Genomic DNA, 21,512 nt, shown 5'->3' on the forward strand with positions numbered 1-21,512 from the left:
TGGGTGAATGGATCATGAGTTATGATGTACACATGCAAAAAGGTTGGGGTACATGCCACCATGTGGATGAATTTCAAAAACATTATGCTAAGTCAAAGAAGCCAGATGCAAACAGTTAGATATTGTTTGATTCCACTTTTATGATATATTCAGAATAGGTGAATCCATGGAAAGAGAAAGCAGGTTGGTGTTTTCCAAGGCCTGGGACTAGTGGGGAATTAGAAGTGATACTTACTGGGTATACGGTTTTTTTTGGGGGGTATACACTTGAAATGATTAATTTTATGTTATTTGAATTTCACCTCAATGAAAACTGTTAGAACTCATAGTTGAATAATAAGTTAGGCAGTTTGAAAGGAAAAAAAAGTTTCCATTGGGCACAGGAATCTTCAGATAGAATTTTTGTAAAATATACAATATACCCTTTAATACCATCTACTTCCTTTCTGAAAAAGAAGTTGGGACAAATAAATGAAATGCTAATTGTTTCATCAAATCAACACTTATCTGGGCCAAACTTGAGGAAAAATATTCACTTGATGTGGAAAACATTCACTGTAGCAAGAGACAAGATATAATTATATCTCAGGGAAATAAAGTCTTCAACTTCATTATCAAACACATGGCTCAAAATGCAAAGATAGCTTTTCCTAGAAAATATTAAGAAAAGTATTTTTCTTATTATTTTTCAGAACAAGATCATAATGTGAAACTTGAATGCTGATAATATTCATACGTTTAGAACCAGACAGACGGTCATTCCAAAGTAGGAAAAAAATGACTTGCAGGTTTCATTGGTATGTTTTGATTTAGAGGGACATGGTCTAATCACCCACCCTCTGTTTCACCAATGTGATTATTTAAAAATAAATAAATAAATGTGAGAGTGTCTGTGCCAGCCCAAACTATATTATACAAGATAATAATCCAGAGTAATGTTATTTAGGAAGACATGAGGCCCAGCAGGAGAAGGCATTACCTACATTTTCAAGAGAGAAAAATCAAGTGAGGACTAATCTAGTTAAAACTAACATATTTTGGGGGGCGCCTGGGGGGCTCAGTTGGTTAAGCGTCCATCTTCGGCTCAGGTCATGATCTCGCAGTTTGTGAGTTTGTGAGTCATGAGCCCGCATCGGGCTCTGTGCTGACAGCTCAGAGCCTGGAGCCTGCTTCGGATTCTGTGTCTTCTCCCCTCTCTGCCCCTCCCACGTTCATGCTCTGTCTCTCTCTGTCTCTCAATAATAAATATTAAAAAAAAAATTAAACTAATATATTTTTTTTAAATTTTGTAACCTATACAGGACAAGTTCTTGGATATTCGATTTCAGAGATGGTTGGGATCTGAATGTCAACCAAAACCAATAGGACCTACCTTCTACTCATCTCTTCTCTGACTCTGCTGTGTTGGCTTCATCCCAGGTTGCATGTGGCGGTTACTGATAGCACCAGCCTCATGCCATCGTCAGTATGACAAACAGGGAATGAAAGCATCTCTTCCCTAGGACTGCCACTCAAGTCCCGGACTCCTGGCAATGGGACCAAATTAGGTCAAGTGCCTATCCCTGTCCCAACATGAAAGTACTCGCTTAGCAGAGCGTGATGTCCATGTTGGTGTTGGGGCATGGGTGGCCTGAGAGCTGCAGAGGGAATGGTCTTCCAGCAGAGCACCAGTGGGTGGCGAGCAGAGACCAGAAGAAGGATGAGGACACGCAAGGGTGGGGAGGGGTCAGTGCAAGAATAACCCTGCAATGAGAGATAGGATGGCAACTTCTTGAAAACAGAATTACGTTCTTCCTGGGTTCCTCCTGCCCTGGAGACATCAGAAAAGATTTGGGGATGTGAGAAGGCCTTGGGTGGGAATTACAGGGAGTGAGTCAGGTCTCCAACAGTTCTGCCCACCCTGAAGCTTTCAGGGAGGGCAGAGACCCCAGTTTGACAACCAGAGGCAAAGGGAGATCTGGCAGAGAAGGTGGTGGGTCAGACAGAAATAGTAGACCGAGAGAGTTTGGGTTTTGCAGTAGCTGTGTAGAGGCCTCTGATGAATGCAGTGAACTCTTGAGGAGCTAAGAGGCCAGACACACTAGCCTGAGCAGAGTTTTGAGGTATCAGAAGTTTGCCGAAGAGACGGATGAGTTTATACACTGAGGTGCCTTAGGAATTCTCAGTAGCATGTGACTTCCGCAGGCCTGAAGTTTGAAATGCATGCCTCAAAACTGTGGTAGGCAGAATAGTGCCCACCAGCCAGAAAAATGCCCATACCCTCACCGTGTGAGCCTGGGAATATGTTACCTTATGTGACAACAGGGATCTTGTAGACATAAGTGAGGTCAACGACTTTGAGATGTGGAGATTATTCTGGTTTATCCAGGTGGGCCAATCCAATGACACGGATCCTGAAGAGCAGACCTTTTCCTGGTCATAGTGGGAGAACCAGAAAGATGGCAATGTGAGAAGGAACGCTGCCACTGTTGCCTTTCAGGAGGAAGGAGCCACGAGCCTGGGAATGCAGGCAGTTTCTAGAAGCTGGGAAAGTCAAGGAATGCATTCTCCCCTAGATCCTCAGGAAAGGAATACAGCTTCCTGCCAACACCTTGATTTGAGCCCTGTGAGACCCATGTGAGCAGAGCTGTAAAATAATAATCTGTATTATCATATTGTTTCAAGTTTGTGGTAATCCTTGTGACAGCAATAAAAAACTAATACAATCGTTTACGGTTACTTATATAGATACAAATCTATATTGAAATTCAGTGTGTGTGTGTGTGTGTGTGTGTGTGTGTAGCTATGATTAGGAGCGCTAATTGCTGGGGCATAGATATAATAAGCAGGGAGTCTTGGAACAGTCACCCACAGAAATCTTCCTTTGGCCATTTGAATCCCCTGACTTTCCTCACGGGAACTCCCTTATGTAAAGAGTTAAGGTAACAGAAATTAGTTCCAGGGGGAAGTTTGGAAAAAAAGTCATTGGCTACCAGCGCAGGAAGGGAATCACGGGAACAGCACTCTGCCCCTATGTGTTAGGTCCTATCCAATGCACTACCTCATTTACTACTCCCTGAAACATGCAAGAAAGTTGCATTATTCCAATTTTACTAACGAAAAAACAGAGAGGTTATTTGCCCCTGTTTTTCTGTTTCCAAATTCTTGCTGATTCTACTCTCTTTGAGCTGCCATCTGGAGAAAAGTCAGAGTGATGTCATTGTGGCTTAATTGAAGGGCATTATGTCTCATCCCCAGTAGCTGCTTACACCAAGCAAGGGGTCAGCATAAACTGACGGGTAGGTCTTCTCTTGTGCTTTAGAAATCCCCATTCTCTTCACCCCCAAATCAATCAACCTCATAAATCGTCAGCACCATGCCAAACACTGATGATAAGGAACTAAGAGATCAACAGTCATGGCTCTTTCTTCAAGGGGTTTGCAACTATTTGGAGAGACCAGGGCAGGAGTAAGAAAGTTGAAGAATGTTATTAAATGCTAAATGATACAGGGCTAGAAGTCCCTGAAAGGAAGAACCACTGGGATCTGGGGAAATCCAAAAGTCTGTGCAGAGAAGAGAGAATTTGGACAGACTCGCCAATGGGGTTGAAGCCCGTGGTGCCTTCAGTTCACGCCTGCACTTGTGTCTGACTTCCAGAGGGACTCCAGGCACTTGCTGGTTTCAGCGGACACTGCCCTGCTCTCAAGGTGCTCACGTTGTATGAGCTTGGGACAGGCCAACTGTGTTGAGATGTGATACATGCACATCAAAGAATTTCGGTAAAAATTAGAGAAGGGAGTGTTATCCATCCTGATGTCATAGGGACAGGTTCATTCGGCTCCCATACCTTGGTCTGTTGTTTGTTTTTTAATAGGTTCTCGCCTGCAGTGGCTCCAACTTTGGTGGTTTCATCATGTTACTCACGAGGCACCGTCTTGCCAATTTGTAAGGTGAACCCCAGTGCTGGGCACTCCTGGGTTCTGATGACTGAGAAGTACTGGATACGAGTGGAAATGAAGGGAATTAGCTGATGCTTGTGGCACTCAAGTTTCACTCCCCATATCTGGAGGATAATTCTCTGATGAAATGAAAAGTATTTTGAATTTAGCCATGTAGAAGTTCCTTTGTATGAAGATTCACAGGCGTGCACGCATAACCGTGCACACACACACACACACACACACATTGCATTTACTCACCTAGCTTGTTCTGGGTCTATTCTGCATCCTGATCCGAGAGTAGTTAATGCCAAATGAAATGCATTTCAGAAAACTGGTCTCTTTGTGCCTTGTGGCCCTTGCAGACTTTTCTGCCTATCTCTTAACTGACATATTTGGTTCTTTTTTTTTCCCCCCAGGGAAACTGACCTTGTTTCTCTGGTAGCTAACTCTCTTTTCTACATAGCATTGGAGTCCCACATTTTCTCTGCCTTCACTCCCTTGGGAGAATTTCACTGCACTACAGCTCCAGCTAATCCTCGTTTTTTTCTTTCCTTTGCTTTTCTTTTTCACCCTGCCAAAAAGACCTGTTGCCCAGGAAGCTTTGCCTGCCCCGCTGAGTGGCCTGCCCCGCTCTCTCTGAGAGCCGCCGGGCACGAACGATGGTACATAAAAATGGACAGAGTCTGCGGTGTCGTGTATTTTCCACGGGCAGCTACTTGCCTTAAGCCTTATATCTGGAAAGCCTAATTTGCAGAAGAATTCACAAATCAGTCACGGCGGAAACCGTTTACAGGCGGCCAAAGCCAGAAGGGGTTAGGAACAATCTTTGAAGTAGGGTTGAGAAGATCAGTGGTGCAGAAGAATTAAAAAAAAAAATCTGAAATATTTTGAAAGTGTTTAAGTTTGCTTATTACAAGTCTTTTTCTCCAAGGTAACTGCTTTATATATGGTTGAAATTCTGAAATTATGCCAATTGAAATGTAAAATAATCAGAATTTCCTGCCCCATTCTTATTTGAATGAACCTTATTACACATTGCTTTTGCCCGTGAGTAGGTTATTGCAGCATTGAGTCAATATCGTTCACATGATTTAGATTAAATTACAGCAGCACGGGGCTCTTTTCTTTCTTTTCTCTCTCTGCTGAATATAAACTCACCACGATTTTCCTTTGGCTGGCATTTGCTCCTTTGACTTTCCCCCATATTCAAGAGATGGTGTATGCTCCAAACACATAACATTATCAACTTTAAGGGCTGCAATTGATTGAATATTTTGACAAATATACCTCTCTAATTCCTGAAGCCATATGGACGTGCAGGATGCCATATGGAATAAAGTACTCTAGCTCATGAAATGATCCAAAAGCGTTTTTTTTTTTATTAGCGGTTATTTCCTTGAACTGAAAACTGGTTAGATTTTGAATATTCCATCACTGGGGATAGTAATCTAGCCAACTACATATTCTTAGCGGCATCTTTAGTGATGGAAGTGTGTTGCTGAAGGGGGAGTCCTTGATAGGGGCCACTATATTTAAACAAAATACCAGAGAAAAAGGCCACTTCTGTATTCTTCGTATATCCACTAGGACTTTCTGCAGAGCAACAGAAAACTCACAATTAGCTGTCTTAAACAATGAGAAGAACGGTATTATCTTGCGTAACGGGATGCCTTGGACATTCTAGTAACGGGCTGGTTACAGCAGGGGCTCGGTGATGTCACTGAGAGCCAGGCCCCTTTCTGTCTTTGCTGTCTCTCCTCCCGGGCATTTTAGCTCTGTTCTCCAGCTGGCTGGCCTCACTGTTGCCAAATGGCTATTTCAACCTGGATGTGACATCCACCCGTGACAGTGTCCAAGAGAAACAGCTAAATATCTTCCTCCCTGTCGCTTTTTATAAGAAGAAATCCTTTTTCAAAAATAATTCAGCAGATACTTCCTCACACTTCATTCTGAGTTACGCCACATGCCCGTGCCAAAAGTAACCACGTGTAAGAGACATGCGACTTCTGTGACTGGCCCAGGGAAGCCTGTGGCTATAGGACAAAGGAAGACAGAGAGACCCTGAGTCAAACTGATGCTTTCTTAGAAAGGAAGAAGGAGGCAAGAGCTCCGTTGAGCCTCACAACCAACAAGATTTGCTACACTCTTATATTTCTTTATATTTAGAAAATTGACTTGGCCAGACCACCTCCAGGAAAACCTGCTGGGTAAATTCTTTTACATGGAGCAAATAAATGGAATTACCTCCAAACGCCGCCAGAAAAATATTTAATTGAAATGTGAGGCATTTCAGCCTCAGTGTTTGTTGGAACTGACCTTTCCAGGACTACGGTGTCAGGCAATATCTTACGGAAAATGAAAGGTATGCAGGATTGGTTGTCTCCTTCATTGCTAAATGGCTGTAGGAGTGTTTTCAAATCACTAATCTCTAATCTGCAATTCTTTTTCTATTGGTAGGATGCGATGCTTTTCAAATGTCCTCTGAGAAATGGTAACGATGGAAAAAGTAAGACAAAGGGCACCCAGAACAGAAGCTCCTTTTGGTAGAACAGGCACAAGACTGCCCGTGGAACTGAAGATACAAGCTTCCTAGTCTACCTTGTCTGTTGAGTCAGCATGGTGGCCCTTTGAACAGAGTTCTGTTCTGAACAGAGTTCAGAAGTTCTGAAGTTCTGAAGTTTTTTTCTTTGTGACATTTGCACTAAGTTTGGACTGGCCTATCTCACGGTAGGGCAATGAAAGGCCTGGGATTTGATATCCCTAATATCTCCATAAACTTGTTCTCTGACTCACTGTGTGAACTACAACTTACGCTATCAGGAACTCCAAGTTTTTATCCACGGGGGGTCGGTGGTGGGGGGTGGCGTGGTACTCAGTGATTTCTAAATTTGAATTTAGCTGTATCAGTCTGTGATAGTCATTTGCATTAAAACAAATAGAATCCCTCAAAAGGTCCAGTGTAGGCAAATCACGGTGCCCGACCAAAGCTCAAATCCATAGACAATCCCTGATATTAATATTTTTGACTGTAGCTTTCAAGTAAATATGACAATAAAAGTCAAAATTTCAGCAAATTGCACTTTGCAATTGATAGATTCCACCCCTAAATGGATTTCTCCAACCCTTATTTCCTCAAACGTTAAAGAGTTGCTTGTTTATTTGCTTTGTAAGTAAAATCTGACTTTAATCTTTGGCTACCAAGTATTGTCTTGTAAGAAGTCTAGGTTTTAGAAGTAAATATACAAAACAACTGGAAGCCATTAGAGTTTATCTCTCCTTGTCTAACACTTTATTAAATTTCAATCTCTAAACTCTAAAGTCACAAAGAGAACATTTTCTATCAAGGTATACGCATGAGAAAAGAAACCATAATATTTATAACCTATTTGTGTGTCATCTGCTCTCATTTTTTTGTTCACAATTCATTTTGATTCATCTTTATATTACGTATTGAAATTCTTTTATCCCATTAACACCCTTTCTTTCAGAAATCTGTAAATTAGCATAATTAAGAAACATATTTTTTAAGCACCGGCTTCTGAAATATTCATTATGAACCTGCTGGCTATACTTGTCCCTTTTCATATTTATATAATTAATTAAGTATCTCTCTTCTAATACATACATTTTCAAATAATTTATTAATACTATTCAGGTTTTGACTTGTCTATTTCTTCTTTCCTCATTTAAAGGAAATGGTTTTGCTCGTCAGAGTCTCTCTCACCTTTTAATTTTCTAATGGACTTGAAGCACTTGACAGTGAAAGTTGGACCATTCTTCCATATTGCTAACGAGAGAACATGGCAATACATTTAGAAGAACTTGAAGAGGGGACTGGCACTAAATAGAAATGTGTCATGATAGAAACATGTAAGATGCATGGTCCAGAAGCTAAGGTCTAGGGTATTCATGGAGGCAGGGTACTGCCTGCTTTTAAAGATCATTTGAATTCTGATTTTGGTAGGTGAGACCCACCTACTAGTTTTTCACGGATGATTTAATACAAATAATCCTTGTACAATTCCCAAGGTCTAAGTTTCTGTATTAGAAAAAACCTGAGCTGGGGCTAGCCACGAAGCCACGTCTGGCTCAGATGATGAGCCAGCATCATTCAGTCGGCTGTGACAACTTATTATCAGGGCACCCGACCCCGATAAACCATCGTAAGCTGTCTAGAGTTACCAAGGAAGAACCACAATTATATTATAGCTGTGTTTTAGTAATGCGTTAGTCGCCTTTGGTGTTTTCACCCAACGAAAATCGGTATTAAAAAAGGAAAAGAGGAAGTTGAGAACTTGGCACCACTTCTCCAAGTGTTCCCAGACCTTGAGTCTTCCTTAAATGACTAAATTGCTATGGAAAATTCATTTCATGCTTGTTTACCCTCCAAAATCCTTTAGCAGGATGGCTAGGAAAAATTAAAATTGGGTATGGTCATGACGATGCCAAAAGCTGCAGCTGATTTTCCTGAATAGGACTTCCCAGATATATATGAAAGTCAGTGAAATTTTACATAGATTTGCTGATTCTAGGGAAGCATGCTGCTACATTAAACCTGACCAACTGTCAGAGAGCAAGCCACAGGCACCCACTGGAAATTAGCTAGACTCCTCGTTTAAAATACCAAAACATGATATCTATGCCGAGGAAGCAGCCTGATATTGGCAGCTCAGAAATACTTTCAGTTAAGGGGAGCTTGGGTGGCTCAGTCTCTTGAGCCTCTGACTTCACTCAGGCCATGATCTCTCGTGGTTCTTGAGTTCAAGCCCCACGTAGGGCTCTGCGCTGACACCTCGGAGCCTGGAGCCTGCTTCAGATTCTGTGTCTCCCTCTCTCTCTGTTCCTCTCGCGCTCATGCTCTGTCTCTCTCTCGATCTCTCTCAAAAATAAATAAACATTAAAAATTTTTTAAAAAAGAAATCCTTGCAATTAAAAAATTATACTTCTAAAAAGACGCGGATGGAAAGTTACACTCCCTTCCCTTGTTCCAGCCATTGTTTTAACAAATATTCATACAATGCACATGTCAGACCATTGTCCCAGTTGGGGAGACAAATGAGCAAACACAAAGAAGATAATGTCACATATTGAAAAGTGCTAAAAAGAAAACAATGGGAGAGGATATAAAGTATATGTGTTTATTTTTTTTTCTGGTGGGGATCTATCAGCTGCAATTGCATGGCTGATCTTCATACAAGGTGACAGAGGAGATGACACTTAAGCTCAGACTTGAATGACAGAAACGAATAAGCCCTTGGAATATCTGGGCAGAGGTTTTTTCCAAGAAAAGGGAACAGCTGGTTCAAAGGCCCAGAGACTGGGGAAAAATATGTTGGTGTATTCAAAGGCAGCAAGAGCACTGTGTGGAGTGAAGGTTGTACTTGGTTTGGGGTTAGGAGATAAAGAAGAAGAATGAATCAGAATCCAGGTCAGTGGTAAGCTCTGAAAAAGAGTTTGGTTATAATCCAGAGTGTGATGGTGAGATGCAGGAATTCTTAGGTAGGAGAATGAGTCATGACTGTAAAAATCCTTCTGACTTTACTGGAGGAAATGAATTATAGAGGAGCAAAAAAAGAAAAAGTAAAAGAAGGAGTCGGTTACAAGGTTATTGTCTATTATCTCGAGGCAAGAACTAATGGAGTCTTAGATATACATGGTAGAAATGGGGTTGATAAGTCATAAGTTCAGGCTATATTCTGAAGATACTTTCCAAAAGATTGCTAAGAGTTCAATGTGGAGACATGTGGGGAAAAGAAAGGTCATGAATGATCTGGGGTGTCCAACTTGAAGACTTGCTTGTTAGTGGTGGAATTAATTGCTACAGGGGAGGCTGAGAGAGGGATGCACTGGGGAGTAGAGAATCAGGATCTTTTTATTATTATTATTATTATTATTATTATTAAATGTTTATTTTTGAGAGAGAGACAGAGCACAAGTGGGGGAGGGGTAGAGAGAGAAAGAGACAAAGAATCTGAAGCAGGCTCCAGGCACTGAGCTGTCAGCCCAGAGCCTGATGCGGGGCTTGAAACCATGAACCACGGGATTATGACCTGAGCCAAAGTCGGACGCTTAACCGACTGAGCCACCCAGGAGCCCCAAATCGGGATCTTTCTTTTGCACCTGTAAATTTTTTAACGTTTATATTTATTTTTGTTTATTTAAGTATTTATTTTTAAGAGAGAGAGCAGGGGAGGGACAGACAGAGAGAGGGACAGAGGATCTGAAGAGAGCTCCATAATGACAACAGACAGCCCAATGCAGGGCTTGAACTCATAAACCGTGAGATCTTGGCCTGGGCCAATGTCGGTTGCTTAACTGACTGAGCCACCCAGGAGCCACTGATTATTTATTTATTTTTGAGAAAGAGAGAGAGAAAGAGAGGGACAGGGAAAGAGAGAGAGAGCATGAATGGGGAAGGGGCAGAGAGAAAGGGAGACAGAGAATCTCAAGCAGGCTCCAGAGAATCCAAAGCAGGTCCTGCACTGTCAGCACAAAGACCAATGTAGGGCTCAAACCCATGAGCAGCGAGATCATGACCTGACCTGAAGTCAAGAGTTAGATGCTTAACCGACTGAGCCAGCCAGGTGCCTCTATACGTGTAAAGTTTGAGATGCAAATATCAGAGTAGATATTTCAAGTAAATATTTGGATATGTGACTCTGAAGACTTAGAAGACATATACACTTGTGGAACTTCTTGGAATTGCCTAAAATACAAAATGTAGCTTCTCAACAAAATGGGACCCATCAGGGAGGAAGAAAGCAGTAAAGGAGGCTAAGAGTAGCAGTAGGAGGGGTGCCTGGGTGCCTTAGTCGGTTAAGCATCCAACTCTTGATTTTGGCTCAGGTCATGATCTCACAGTTCATGAGTTCAAGCCCCACATCAGGACTTGCACTAATAGTGTGGAGCCTGCTTGGGATTCTCCCTCTCAATCTCTCTCTCTCTCTCTCTCTCTCTCTCAGAAATAAATAAACTTAAAAAAAAAAGAGCAGCAGAAGGAAAACCAGGAGTGTCACATCATGATGCAAGTGAAGAGAAGACAGAGGGAGTGAGCCAACGTATCAGCTGTTGCTGAGGTACTTAACTCCAAGATGCCCCAGGTAAGGGGATTTTGGTGGGGTAAGGACAGAATCATTAGTGGAATGGATTAAAAAAAGAATAAGAGGTGAGAAAATGGAGATGACAAATACAGACAACTTACTGTATGGTGTTTTGGGTTTTTTGTATATTTGTTTACCTTGAAAAATAGCAGAAACATGAGGCTGTAGCTGGGGGCAGGATGTCTGGACTCTAGGGAGACGTTTTATGTTTTCTCTTCAAAACTGGACACTGTGGTGAATTTGTGGTATATACGTGTACATAGAGATGGCAAATAACAATAATAATACCCCAAATTGGAAAATCCTTCCCAAGAACGTCCTTTCAAAGAATGAAAAAGCAAACTGTAAGCGACCTAGGGAGGAAAGCTCCTGCCATGGGTACCGGGAACAGCTCGGACATCTCTGCATTGTAGAATCAGTCTCCCAGCTGTGGTCACGTGGCCCTTTAGAGAGGTCATTGCAGATGACAGAAACACTCAGGAGACTGAGGATTCATGAGTAAGAGAAGGGGCTTTGAAGCCAAGCTTTTGGAAGCTCAGAACTGCCTACATGATACACATAGGCTCAAAAGAATTTGTCAACAAAGCAAGATTTTCTGGACTCATTCATTCATTCAATAAATATATAGTAAGTACCACCCAGTATGTGCCATTTACTCTGCTAAATACCAAGGATAAAATAGTAAGTCAAACGGACATGGTTCCTGTATGCTTTGATAGGCTTCATTATATTGGTGACAGGTGGACTTTATCTTATGGCTATATATATATATATATATATATATTCACACAACCTTGCATGCATGCATGCATGCATGCATGCACTAAACTAGCATTATTTTGGATAAAAAATTCTATAACAGCCAATGTGCTCTGAAATTTGCATTGCTTAAAACTCATAGAGCAAGGCTAATTTTCATGGACACTCAACCCCCAAATTACTGTAGGAATTATTAGACTTCCCCATAAAGACTGAAGACAATGGCAAATTCTAGAAAAGAAAGCAAATATGGAGTGTCCTCTTTGTACTCAATCTTTGGGATTCACTGGTAAATTTATTTCAGGGGAGGGTATCAGACAAAGAAAAACTTTGTGGCGTAGGCTGAAGGTCTAAATGATTAATACCTTTGACTCATGATGACCATTTATTTGTTCACTACTTCTCCAGTGAATTCTCTTTGCAAACCAATGAAGAGCAGCTCTTCCTGCCCACCCCCCCTTACGTGTTCCAGTGTGGCATGCTCCAGGGTTCCCACTGGACTCCAGCTGAGGTAGAACGTCTGTTCTAGCTGTTGGTTTGGCCCTTCTTGTATCCACCAAAGTGAATAAAAACAGCTACATGATCCCAAGATATACCTACTTAATTCCAGCAGCTTATGGGAGACCAGAAAATTTGTAAATGGATGGTTTGATATTATTGCAAAACAATAAAGGCCTGGGGGAATAAAAAGGGAGTACTAGTGTATTGTTATATTATGTTCATTAGAAACATAGACCCATATACAAAATAGAAACATTTTAAACCTGGGATATATACATATGTAAATTATTGGTAACGTTAGTTCTTGCCTTGGGCGAGGGATTCATGTATACTCATGAATCATGGATGCTTCTTACGGCAAATGAAAAAGAACAATTTAAACAAAAGGGGACCTTGCAAGGTCGATGCGGAATAATTAAAAAAATGAAATTAACCCAGTTCTATGTACTAGAGTTTCTAAAATTTAGATTTTTAAAAGCTCGAGTCGGTGATGATGATATTAAACAATATTTTTAAATGTCTCCCTAACCACCATGTGTCATTCTATATTATCTAAAATACAAGACACCGCTGGAGTGCAGTTCAACATTACTCATATTGGATATAAATCCCTGTTTTAAATATTATTGATCGTTTACGTATTTCCTTTTTTCAGCCTCTTGTCACTTAGCTATGTTAAATGTCACAATGTGGCTGAGGAAGATCTTTGCCAGGAGTGTCATATCCCAGCTCTTCCATTGACTGGTGCAACGTGGGCTTATGTCACCAGCTGTATCTTAAATCAGAGGTTTCTTTACAAGAATAGTATAAATCATTTGTCCATTTTGTGCTGGTGAGTCTGCTCAAAACTACGGGATCCATTTCTTACGTCTGCTTCCCTAGGTGCACAAACACTGCACTAGGTACTGATGCATTGGGCATCTTTGTGAGTGAAACTTCCCTGTCCATGGCTCCAGATGGAAGAGTTTTTCTCCCTCAGTTTACCATGGACACCGTATGGTCTCATATGGGATTGATATACAGGTGGAATGCAGTATTGATTGTTAAAATAGCCGAGTCACTTTCATTCTGGATGTAAATAGCCACTCTCCTGGGCCTCCCCAAATACCTACTAACCTGACTCTCCCCCTAGACTTCATATCTCCCCCCCAAGATAGAGCATCTAAGCATCAACACCTGCAGCTCTGTGGCTGGTGCTCGTCCTGATCGGTCTGACTGGTCAGTGTACATTTGGGGGATACATCCCTGATCCTCTGACATTCCAACTGGGTGAGAGGGTGAGATAGTTTATATATTAAGTCCCAGTGAAACTCAAATTCTTTTGTATTTAAGTAAATATAGACAGAAATTAATTATTACACTCTCTTCCCAAAGCCCACCTTAAGACCTTTGGACTTAATCTAAGGGTTGTTTGTTTGTTTTTGAGATTACAACAAAGAAATCGCTTGCGATTTTATAATCCACAAATAGAACACTCCAAATTCATTTCTAGGGTTTTATATATAAAATTCCACTTTATAGACATTTTTTTTCAGAAATATAGCTGTTCTAAGCACAGTTATTGATGCTTTTATATACAAAAAATGTTTATATGAACAGAAATAATGGAACTAAAATGTGATGCACAAATTTAAATCCAATCCTTACTGCTTGATCTTATCAGCTTGATAAGAGGAGGCTCAAGGTCACGAAATTAAGGGTAATTCTAAATATGTGAATTCTTCAGCAGTTGATCATATTTACACCTTTGGACTTTCTATTTGGCTGAATACTCTGTGGGCAATTTTTCTACTTCTGCTGAATTAATTCAATAATGTCACTGCTTGAAATAGCCCAGGATATAGAAAAATGTCAATGATTTTCAAAAATGTCACCTTTCCTATGTGGAGAATGGCATTTTGTTTTCTTTCTTAAAAAAAGAAACAAAAATAAAGCATTTGTATTAAAATATTCGCTGTGAAGGCACCTAGGAATCTGTGTGTTACCCCACTGATAGAAACTAATTGATCTTCAGATGAGTTCGTTGGCCTTACCCAAATGAGCAGGAATGTATTGGACCATCAAAACCTTTTGGACAGTTGTTTTTGACTTGAGTATAGCACGATGAATAAAACTCTCCCAGAAGGAACTCATTATATTTAGAATGTTCTCTTTTTAGCTAAAGGACAAAAAACTCGGGTTTATTGAAAGCCATCGAGTCTTCCAGTTTCTAAAGGGACGAAGAGAATAAGCTAATTTTGAACTCAAAACAGACCATCTTGGTATATTCCATGAATTCTGTTGTTTTGAGAGAGGATTAGTAACGAGCATAAATGTTTCTCTCTGTGCAAACACATCTGAGATACAGGAAAGTAAAAGCCCCAGATCAAATACAAACCCCCATCAAATGAGCCCGTAAAAGCACTAAGGACATCAAAAGCAATGTGTAGTCCACACATCAAAACAGAACAAAAATCAAATAAAATCCTCGATACCTAGCAAGATTCTGTTTTAACGAAATAAATCATACACAGCATTGTGGATTACACAGACTCTCGGGTAAGTTTGCATTGTAACTGCTATTTTGATATCCATAGGTTAATGGACAAGAAGAAAGGAAAGAGTGGTATCAGCCATGCACCTGCTAAAGAGAGGCTGGAGGGGGGAAAAAGTCACAACCATAATAATAATAGAGAGTCTATTTGCCAGGTAGTTTTTTTTACAGTATTGCATTTAGTCCTTTCAGCTACTGTAACTGTTAGGTGTTACTAGGGGTCCCGTTTTGTTAAAGTGTGTAGAGACCAAATATGTTGTCAGGGGCCAAACAGGAATGGATTCTGCTTTGAAAGGTAAGATATCCATGTGCACACCGGTGCTAGGCACTTTACATACAATACTTCATTTGACCTCAGCAACATTAATCTTTATCCACATGGTTGGAAGTTTAAAAAGTATATTTAGAAAGAATAAATGTCGTCCAGGAAAAGTTAACTGCATTTTATGCCTGGGTCAACACCGTGCTGGAGAGAAGGAAACAGCAACGAACGGAGCCAGAGATCAGACCAGAGGACACTGGGTTGCCTGGGTGGCTCCCTGGCTGGGCTTCTGACTTTGGTCCAGGTCATGGTCTCCCAGTTCATGAGTTCGAGCCCCATGTCAGGCTCTCTGCTATCAGCACAGAGCCTGCTTCCCATCAGATCCTCTGTCTCCCTCTCTCTCTCTGCCCCTCCCTGCTTGCACTCTCCCTCTCTCTCTCTCTCTCTCTCTCTCTCTCTCTCTCTCTCTCAAAGGTAAATAAATATTTTTAAAAAAGGTTTTTTTAAACGTAACATCACCAACCACAGCCAGGGAGAACACTATTCCTACAACATACGGGATAAGTGTTAGAGTATTCCCTAATTCTTAAAGGACAGCATTACTCTAGTGGGCATGAAGACTTGGGGAATATCCAGACATCTGGGTTCAAACAAATGAGTTAAAAGAAGTTGATGAAAGTTTGACAAAGGCCCTTCTGTCCCTCAAAGGCATGGAAATAATTGTGGCTTTGTTTTCTTTGACACAGCAAGCATTTTCTGCTAATAAATCTAATTGGGATTAATTCAGGAAGTATCACCCCAGATTTCAGAATAACACATTTTTTTTTATTAGAGAAGAGAAAGTGTACAAAGCTAGTATCTTTTAAAATAGTCATTTTACTGGAAAAGCAATTATAATATCATCGCATGAGTTAATTTTGGACATTGGTACACTGGCTGGTCTCATTTCCAAAGAGCATGATCTCCTGGTAACTGTTATCAGTTAGGCTACATTTGGCTGCAAGGAATAAGAAACCCCAGTAGAGTGAACTAAAAAGCCAGGAGCTTATTTCTCTCCGTGACAGGAAGCCCAGTGGAAGGCAGATGCTGGAACAGGTTTCTGGACTTCATGATGCCATCAGGGGTCAAAGGCATAGGTGTGGCTACATCTCCAGCATCACATTCATGTTTAAGGTCAAAAGGTGGAGACAGACAGAAAGATCAGAGGGTTTTGTCTCAAGAGATTTTGTCTTGTTATTCAGGGAAAGAACCTCTCCTCCTATCCATCTCCTGCCCCATACCCCCTGTCCCTGCCCGTCACCCGCAAGTAGATCCCCCTTTAGGTCTCATTGATCATACTGAGCATATATGCACACATGCCCACTCTTGAACCAGTCATGCCAATGGGAAGGAGATTAGGGTAACTGACATCCAACAGGACTCACATTTGGGCTGGCCTGAACCTTGACACAAGTAGTCTCAGCCAGATGCTTGACAAAGCAAAGTTCCATTTACAGGGATTCCTGGAGTGGGGTAAGGGTGGATGACTGCTGAGTAACCACCAAGCATCTGCATATCAATGACAGAATTTTTGTTTTACAAAGTGTAGTAGTAGTTCCATTGAAAAATTAGTGTAAATTTCTTTATTTGAAGGGACCAGAACAACAAAAACGTCATTTTAAAACGTCTGTATTTACCTTTAGAAATAAAACAAGGACTGGGACCACACGTGTGGAAGCCAATTGATACGAAAACGTAATTTAGGACTTGTGATTTCACTTTCCTTAAAATTAAATTATGCCTGTTCCAGACCAACACGTTCTAATCTGCAGTTTTGAAATATGCAAAGTGCTTCTTATACTAAGAAAATGGGATGATTAATGTCATTACTACACATGCTGCCTCCTTTTTCTAGTAAAACATCAGTTTCCTTCCATGGCATCAGTGTCGCGCCATTATTTCAAAAGGCCATGACCTAGAACTATGCATTTTTGAAAACAAAATCCTAGACAGCACTTACAATGCGTAAATGTACTCATTTATATATAATGAAATGTAGAATTCCTAAAAGGCAACTATAATTAATACGGAGGAAGGAAACGCCACTGTCAGATTGTAGTTGTTATTTACTTCAATAAGACACCATTACTTAAGTTTTAAAGATCCGATTAATGTTTTATTATCCTTATTGTAAACAACGGAAGTGGTAACATCAGAGGATAAATGTGAAGAAAAAGGGAGAACATTTCAAATAGCCTCAGTTTAAAAAAAAAAATGCTGCTTACAACTTAATCATTTTGATTCTGTGACATTAATAATTTATCAGAAGCTGCAGCCTGGGGGGCCATTCACTGTGTGTAATTTATCTTGTGGAATCACTGCTGATGGTCAGTTAACCTAGTATGTCCTGAGTGACTCGGCTTGTTAGAAGAGAATTTAGTAACTGTCCGGCAGTTGGCTCCCTGAGAAATTCCATCAACTGCCATCCTCCACAGAAAGTTCTATGGGAGTCATGCTAGATTAAGGAGTCACGGGCTTAGATTAAATACTAGATTGTGCTCAGGTAGCACTTACATAAATCCTCAATGGCAGTGCCAGATGTTTCCTGATAGCAGTGTACCGAGAATGCACAATTACAGGGCTCTATTAGGGTAATATGTTTTTATTCTTAAACCATGCAAACACATCTCAGTCTTCCAAGACCAAAGCTTACTTGTTTTATTAACTCGAGAGCCCTCAGAGTCACAGAATTTCATGTGGTATTTATTGTGGGCATCAATCAGAAAGTGTCTCTTTTGATTAAGAAAGTGAATGTATATCAGAACCAGAATTTTCTTATAATACCAAATAAAAAGCAGGGGGAGAGCTCTACAGGTTTCACCAGTGGCCTTTGTAGTAGAGCATCGGTATTTGTGAGAGATATAAGCAGGAGAGGAACGCTGAAAAAAATAAAGCAAACGAACAAACAAAAACAACTAAAGGGTTTGAGATCCTTAAGAAATACCTATTTATAAGAGATTAGTTTTCTACCTTGGTAATGGGTAGAATTAAGCAATTTTACTACTGGACTAATTTGGAAACATTCCTTTTATTCCATAGCATGGGAAATTTGAGTGAGTGACTGTCATTGCCGGTGGGAAGGAAACTAGGGTAACTGACATCCATCGGGACTCATCTTTGGGCTGGCCTGGAAGGTCTGCGGACCTTGACTTCAAGCGGTCTCAACCAGATGCCTGACAAAGCAAAGTTCCATTTGCAGGGAATCTGGGACATGTTTCCCAGACTAAGATAGTGATTGGGCTAATCTGCTATCAGAAATCATAGTTGGTTATCATTTCTCAGTCTTAACCAAATGTCAGCTGCAAATAACAGAGCACCATGTCAAGTAGTGGGCTATTTGAGTTGGGTTTTACCAAATAGTCTAGAGAAAGCGCTCTCCCTTCAGTCCCGCTCTCAGTGGCTGGCTGGGTCCTCCCAATCCAGTAGGGACTCAGGGTGAGAGGCAGTGCGCCAGTTCACTCCATCCTTTCCTACACAGCAGCGGTAAAGGGGGTTGTGCAACCTGCATGCTTGATTGGTTGGGAACTTAAACTAACTGGGAAGATCCTGAAAGGATTGGGTTTTTTTTTTTCTCCACCCTTGACCAGACCATTCACATGTACATGTTTTTCATTTCAGAAAACTGCTAAATTTTGTTCTAAGGAGTGAGGATGTTATGGAAACCATGAAGAGTTACTAAGTCATGAAATTGACTTAGTCATTTCCTTGAATGCACCCATCATTTCTTGCCCCACTACAGACCTGTCCTGATTTTAAAGCAGAAGCATTGATCTGCATATTTGTTGAGGCCTAAGGAAAAAGGTGGAGTCTCAGATTAAGTCTCTTTCAGTTTAGTTGTCATGATTCGGAAACAATGCATGTAACAACCTTTTTATCATCATGGAAAAAGTTGTAAAGGTATTGCAATATTTATAACTGATATTGTGTTCATGGTTTAGAAAATGCCTTGGAATCCTTTCATAGGTTTTGGAGAAAAACCTCATGTTTTGATTTGTCAGGAAGGAAGGAAGGAAGGAAGGAAGGAAGGAAGAAAGGAAGGAAGGAAGGAAAAAAGGAAGAGAGAGTGAGAGAGTAAGGGAGAGGAAGAAAGGAGGGGAAGGGAGGAAGGGAATGGGGAAAGGAAAAGGGGAAAGGGAAGGAGATGGGGAAGGGGAAGGGGGAAGGGGAATGGGGAAGGGTAGGGAAGGAAAGGAAAGGAAAGGAAAGGAAAGGAAAGGAAAGGAAAGGAAGGAGAAGGATCTAGGAAGGTAAGGAGTTACACAAGAGAAAGAATACGAAGGAACAGGGAAGTAATGTATGAAATACAAAAGAGAGAGAGAGAGAAACTGACTCAGGAATGAACTGAATTAGAGCAAGCAGTCCTCCATGTGTAAGAATCTTGCCAGTGAACTTTGCAAGTCTCCAAAGTAAGACGGAGATACAAATGCCCACTAGGAAACAGACACAAGGAAAACACTTTTTTTAATCCAGAAAAAGAAAAATGATATGTTGTACATGCACCGACTGTCTATATAGTGCCAACTGCGTTCAAAAGCTCATCTCTCAAATCAAAACCATGCTTGCTTGGACTCTGCAGAGCAAACAAAGCTGTTTGAAGATAATTATGCTCTAATCCATCTGTAGTCTCCTTGTAGGTGTTTGGGACAGTGAACTCCATAGTCGGTAGGAGACTCTTCCCTAATATTCTGGGTCCGTAGGATTGCCGGCTAGAGACTCCAATTTAAAAGCAATGGAGTGAAGGAGGCACTTGCTAGTCTCTGGAGTTTTCAGATACTTGATTCGCCACCTCATTTCTACCTTCTCCTCAAAGCTGAGAGCGGAAAGAGATTTTGCCTCTTGGTGATAACTGTACTTCTGCTGTGGACACTTTGCACGGAAACATTCAAGGCTTATTTCTCGGCAACAAGGTTATGATTTTCCTTTCTCTGTTTCCTCTTTCCTTGTTGCCATATTTGCCGAGAGAGGATTGGCAAGGCATTCTTTTCAGTACGCTCCCTACTCAAGGACTTGATTAGCACATTTTTGCCAATAACGCAGTCGGTAATTAGTTTTTAATAACCAGTATATTTTTTGCAATATCAGCATGCAGCTTCCTAGCCTGCAATATTTAAAAACAGTGCTCAATGGCACAGGATGACACATATTAACTTGGGGGCAAATATAGCTTTTAGAATAATGTTTTGAAAAGCAGGCCCCTGTAAATATAAGGTGGTATGGCGCCATATGGAGACTGGGTTTCTGACATATGGCTTGAATTAACAAGTTTAAAACTGTTAGGATCAGTTTTTCTTTCACTGAAGGCAAAACCACAAGATTCAGAAGTGAAATACGCTCCAGTCACTGATACAAAGGCTCACCAAACGCTGGGTCTCTTGGGCTAGATTTTTTTTGTTGGCAGTAAGTGCAAGTTATCAATAGTAAGACAAGTTGTAACATGACGAGGAATCACAAAGCTGCCAAGGCTTAAAATTTCACTTCAAATAGTGCGTATGTGGGCCTACACCGCACTTGCTAGCAAAGGACATTGCCTCTTTGAAAGCGGCTTTTGAATTATGATTATTACATCCTCAAAATAAATTGTTGTTCCTGGATTGATATAAAAGATATTTGAAAAGACAAACTTGAGTGACAGATGGAAATGGCTCAGGGCGCAGTATCTTCTGATCTCCCCTGATTGAACCTTTGTAGGATGAATTGAACAGGAAAAGTTCAAAGATCCCAGGGTCTGTATTACACAAATATTGTTTCATTTAATCAAAACTGTCTTTGAAGTGTGGCACTTGTGGGCCACCTGTAGCTTTGAAATTTAAAGTCATATAAAAGCTTTAGTGATGCTGGAGAGGACAGTATGCAGCTACAATGCACTTCTGGACAAAAAAGAAAAAAAAATCAGGATGGGAAGGAAGGCAGTTTTCATATTCATGTTTCCTTTTATTGCCCTTTTATTTTTTTCAGTGAGCCGAGCGCTCCAAAGTTGTAAAGAAAAGAATTACTACATCCAGACATCCACAGGGCTTATTTTCATCATTGGAAATATGTTTATTTGTGGTTCGGCGTCTAAACTATAATTATTCCAAGCTTTGAAACATCCCTTCGGTGTTCAGCTGAGCCCGGCTAATCTGATTTCCCTTCCCTCTCTCCTCAACTCCACTGCATAACCATTACAAAATGTCTCTCTCATAGAAAACTAGCAAGAAAACAGCTTCGTTTTAGAGCTTGAGCTAAGCGACATCAAATATATTTGTAGCCAGAATGGGGAACCCCTATCAAGAAAGAATATTCTACTAATTAGGGGGAAATGTCGTGGTAATAATACTTAATAATTACACAGTTTGCGAAGCACTACTGTATATTTTATCGCCGTTTAATCCATACAGCAGCTGTAGGAGACAATGAGC

General features: G+C 40.8%; 1 protein-coding gene across 3 annotated transcripts in view; it reads right to left on the reverse strand.

Annotated features, from left to right (window-relative positions):
• Positions 1 to 21,512, reverse strand: part of TMEM182 (transmembrane protein 182) — a 289,973-nt gene that overhangs the window by 37,786 nt on the left and 230,675 nt on the right. Inside the window, exon 5 of one of the 3 annotated variants that reach the window (XM_053200373.1) lies at positions 16,481 to 16,623. The exons of the other annotated variants lie outside the window; for them this stretch is intronic. Coding sequence (XP_053056348.1) covers positions 16,496 to 16,623 — 128 coding nt within the window. The 3' untranslated portion in view covers positions 16,481 to 16,495. Of the gene's footprint in view, positions 1 to 16,480; positions 16,624 to 21,512 lie in introns of those variants that run through there. 3 annotated transcript variants of the gene reach the window in all.

The sequence above is a fragment of the Acinonyx jubatus genome, chromosome A3 (assembly GCF_027475565.1).
Source record: "Acinonyx jubatus isolate Ajub_Pintada_27869175 chromosome A3, VMU_Ajub_asm_v1.0, whole genome shotgun sequence".
Classification (NCBI taxonomy): Eukaryota; Metazoa; Chordata; class Mammalia; order Carnivora; family Felidae; genus Acinonyx; species Acinonyx jubatus.